Below are 4,246 nucleotides of genomic sequence, written 5' to 3' on the forward strand. Positions count from 1 at the left end.
CACTGCAAGAATAACCTATTTCAAAATAATCTAGATTGCTAGGATATTTTATGTTTTAAACAGGAGACCCGTGGAAACGAAGCGCGAGGAGCAGAGACTCTAGGGCAAGAGGGGCACCCCGGCCCCGCGCCCTCGGGCGGCGGGGAGGAACGGAAGGAGGGAGGGGGCGGCGCGGAAGAGCGCTCCGCGCCCCAGGGCGCCCCGCACCGCGGTGCCGCCCGTGCCTGGGCTCGCTGGCCGCGGCGCCCTCCGCGCACCGAGATGTCGGCGCTGGTGACGGGCGCCCGCGCGCCCTTTGCGATGAGTCCGGCCCCGCGGGGCGAGGCGCCGCTATCACCAGCTCCACGAGACTATGGCGGGATGTGCTAAGTGCTGGTACGCGGGGAAGACGCCGAGCGCGGCGGAGCCGGGCGCGCAGCCCTGGTAGCCCTGCACGGAGAGCGCAGCCTGCGCGCTGCAGCCCGCCAGGGCGCAGGCGAGCTTGGGGCGCGCGGGCGCCGGGGGGTGCTCGCCGTCGCGCACCAGCACGGGCACGGGCACCACGAGGCGCCGCAGCAGCGCAGGCGGGCGCGGGGGGCTGCCCGCACCCTCGCTGCGCGCCCGCTTCATCTTGTAGCGGTGGTTCTGGAACCAGATCTTCACCTGCGTGGGCGTGAGGCTGAGCAGCCGCGCGAGCTGCTCCCGCTCGGGCGCCGACAGGTACCGCTGCTGCCGGAACCGCCGCTCCAGCTCCAGCGTCTGCGCCTTGGAGAAGAGCACTCGCCGCTTCTTCTTCTTCTCGGCCTCCGAGGCGCGGGCCGGCAGCGGCCTCTGCGTGGGATCGGGCGGGCTCAGCTCCGGGCCGCTCTCGTCGGAAGCTGCGGACAGCGAGGGGTTAGCGGGAGGGAGCAGCCCGCCTATAGCGCCCAGCAAGGGGCGCGGGTGCCGGCTTCGGCGGGACGGTGCCGTTCATCCCCATCGCCTCCCGCGAGGAGAGCCCCGGGTGTTTGCCAGCCGGAGTTAATCCCAATAGTCAATAAGAGATTTGATCTAGCCCCSCGAATACATTAAACTTGCCCATAACTTGGGACGCGCGAGGGTGCAGGGCTGCGTTCGCCCACTGCCGCTGGCCCCACTCCGTCCTAGGGATCTCAGCCTTGCTCCCCTCCTGCTGCTCCACCACTTGAGTGTGTAAAATATCTCGATGGGGCTCCGGCATCCATCCAAAGCGGAATTCTCCCCCCGACCGGGCTCACGCACTCACACACGTATTAAAAGCTATATATCTGTGGATGCAATTTACGGGCGTGCGGTAAATGCACTGCACAACTGGCCTTATCGTCGCAGCCTGTTCTTGGCCGTGGCAAGAACGCAATTTGCGCACTCCACTCCACCGGCTTCCCGCTATCCTGCGTGATGCTGACCCCCAGCTCCAAAAGGCAGAATTTCTTGCAACAGTGAAACGGGGGACACGGATCCGGCAGGCGAGCTTGAAGGAGAAGCGCAGCAGGAGAAGGGCAGGAGGAAGGCGCTGCCGCCAGTGAGGACATGGACAGACCCGCCGTTAAAAAATCTTATCTCTTACAAGCTCGGGATGTGGCCGAGATGTTCCTGCTGTTTCATTGTTGCAATTTCGTAATATTCTATAAAATCCCCGGCCTGGATCCCCCCGGTCGTGTAGGCTACACACACTGAAGTTCCGCATCTTCGTAACTTCCCCAAAGGAAAGAGGAACAAATAATAAAAACCTCAATAATAACAACAATAACAAAAAAAAAAAAAAAATCACCGGAGATGGACAACTCCTGTCTGTTTCATACTCACAGGGATAGTGACTTCTGTCTGTTTCTATCCACCCTCGATATGGCGAGCTGCTGTAGTTTTCCGCTGAGTGGTGGTGATGAGAAGGTTGCTTTATGTTATTAGCATCTTGCTCTGGTAAATCCAAAATGCTCCTCACTGTAAAACTGATCCTGCCAGATGTGGCCATAGTAGATTGTGCACACAACCCCTCCAAAAAAAAAAAAAAAAAAAAAATGTCCCCAAACGCCCTTCCTGAAAAGCTCCAAGGAAAGGACTGTGCACGGTTTAGTGGGGAATCTCCCGGCTCAAGAGGACCTTCCCTTCCATCGCCACCTAAGCCCAAATATTAGTGTCGTTTACAGAGGTGTCCTGTTTATATAAACAGTCCTCCCCACTGCAAACACTGCCTGCTTTCAAACCGTCCCTGTCTATAGGATGCTAAGTACCTGAATTAGTCAAGTGCTAAAGCCCTAATGGGAGTAGGTGTAACCCCCCTCCCGTCATCCCCATGAGAGAATAACCCGTTACCTCCCAAAGACAGCAGGAAACAGGCTTCATCATTACATATTCTGTCTGATTAGCCAAAAGTGGGGACAGATAATGGTAATTGTTAGCAGTGAATAACATCTTGGGTGGCATGTGGATGACCAACAACCACCCCCCTCCACCCGCCACCAAAGCCACCAGAGTCCTTCTATCCGCAGACAAAGTGAATCCTCCCAGGACATCCGCAGAGCTCGCCGAGAGCTCCCTCCCCGCTTCTGCCTCTTTATTCCCCCTCTCTTTCCCGCTCTCTTTAAACAAGGAAGAAATTTAAGCCGTTATTTGTTGTATTTCCCCGATAATTTGCTGCGGTGCATCCAGCGCTGCCCCCGGTCACGGACAGGTTTCCTACCCGCGGCGGGGATTTTTTTCACACCTGCGCTTTGCTCCGCGCGGGGGAAGGCGCCGAGTGCGCGCTAAGGGCAGGGAGCTCCGCGGATTTTGCCTTGGCCGGCAGCACTAGATGCCCTTCTCCCCCTCCGTGGGCTCCGCTCGATGTGGTGAGGTCAAGGAGATGCTGGGAGACCGGCACGTTTGGCGCATAAGGCAGAGACGGGAGGAGGAGTGGGGAAGATTATTTTTAGCATCATGTGTTGAGTTGCAGCAATGCAGGGAATACCCGTAAGGCAGACTGTGCCAGTGGCTGAAATGATTCCAGCTGGAGAGAGGGAGAAAAGATCAAACACGGCGAGTGTTTCTAACCACCCTTCTCCCGTCCCCGCCGAGCGCCGCTTCGTGTGCCCAAAGCAGCCGCGGCCCCGGCCCCCTTCCCCCTCCGGGAGCAGGGGCAGGCGGGCAGGCGCCCGGCGGCAGCTCCGCGCTGCCCCGCGCAGCCTTCGCCCTCCCCGGGTCCGCGGTCCAGCTCTGCTGGCCTCTCCTCGGGACCCCCGGGGGACCTACGGAGGCCGCAAAAAGCCGCAAGCCTAGCCGCAAGCAATTCCCATGCCCCATGCTGGGTGCAGAGCAGCTCGCTGCCAGCTCCGCGGGCGGGACCCGCAGCCCCTCTAAGAACAGAGCGGGAGCCGGTGTCCTGCTAGATGGGGACGTAGCGACCCCGGCGAAAAGGAGGTATCTAATTTATCCTAAGCATAACTGCTTTTATTTAAATACCCTCCAAAGTGTCTTCAATACGGCCCCGTTGGGCAAACCGAGCGAAGCCTTGTGCCTTAAAACACCAAAGCAGATACAGATATTCTTCTAATTGGCTGCTCTGCTGGTTCAAATATCCCAGTTCAAACAGACATCTATAACCTATTGTATATAGATTATATTTATCCGTCCCTTGCTTTCGCCCCCAGCCCCGTTCTCCCCCAGCCTTTGGCCACCACCCCCCTGCCCTTGCTTCTGGAAACAGTTACACTCCGAAAGTGTAAATAGAGCAATAATGACAACGGAGAGGCGAGATTTATATAGGGGAGATTTGTGGGTGAGATGTACAGGGCACAAGGCTCCATTTGGCCAACTTCCTGCATTTTTCTTCGGGACCGGACAGGCTCCATATAAACGATTCCCAGGCCATGATTACTGCAGCCACCTATCAAGCGTGCCTGGTGACAGTAGTTATCTCCCCTGCTTCAAGCACAGCCTCCCAGCCGTCCTGGGTGGTCGGAGCGAGGGGAGCACAAATACATGCCAACTGCTAGGCCGTGAACAAAAGGGAAATGTAGCCCTATGTCCCGGACCTGTTGGAAGCATTTGTTCCAGTCAAGATTTTGCATTTGTTCAGATCTGGAATAATAGGTGATTGACGCCTTCCCACAATGTGCTTTAACTCGCTGGGATAAATCGGAGCTTGTTCCTTGTTGTCATGGTTTTCAATAGGGTTCAATGGGATTGAACCACTATCGACTCTGCTTTACGTCTCCGGCAGCCCCGTCCATACAAATTTATTAGTTATGTCTTTTTAAATGCGATTAAATGG

The 4,246-nt window shown here is 57.1% G+C and overlaps 1 protein-coding gene across 1 annotated transcript; it reads right to left on the reverse strand.

The window, feature by feature from the left end:
- Positions 1 to 333: 333 nt before the first annotated feature.
- On the reverse strand, positions 334 to 1,969 carry NKX2-8 (NK2 homeobox 8). The gene is made up of 2 exons (XM_026051888.1): positions 1,804 to 1,969; positions 334 to 857 (listed from the first exon to the last, which is right to left on the reverse strand). Exons 1-2 carry the CDS (start codon positions 1,967 to 1,969, stop codon positions 334 to 336), a joined length of 690 nt encoding a protein of 229 aa, XP_025907673.1.
- Positions 1,970 to 4,246: the final 2,277 nt, after the last annotated feature.

This window comes from Nothoprocta perdicaria, unplaced genomic scaffold, assembly GCF_003342845.1.
Source record: "Nothoprocta perdicaria isolate Ctin4 unplaced genomic scaffold, notPer1 scaffold_8, whole genome shotgun sequence".
Classification (NCBI taxonomy): domain Eukaryota; kingdom Metazoa; phylum Chordata; class Aves; order Tinamiformes; family Tinamidae; genus Nothoprocta; species Nothoprocta perdicaria.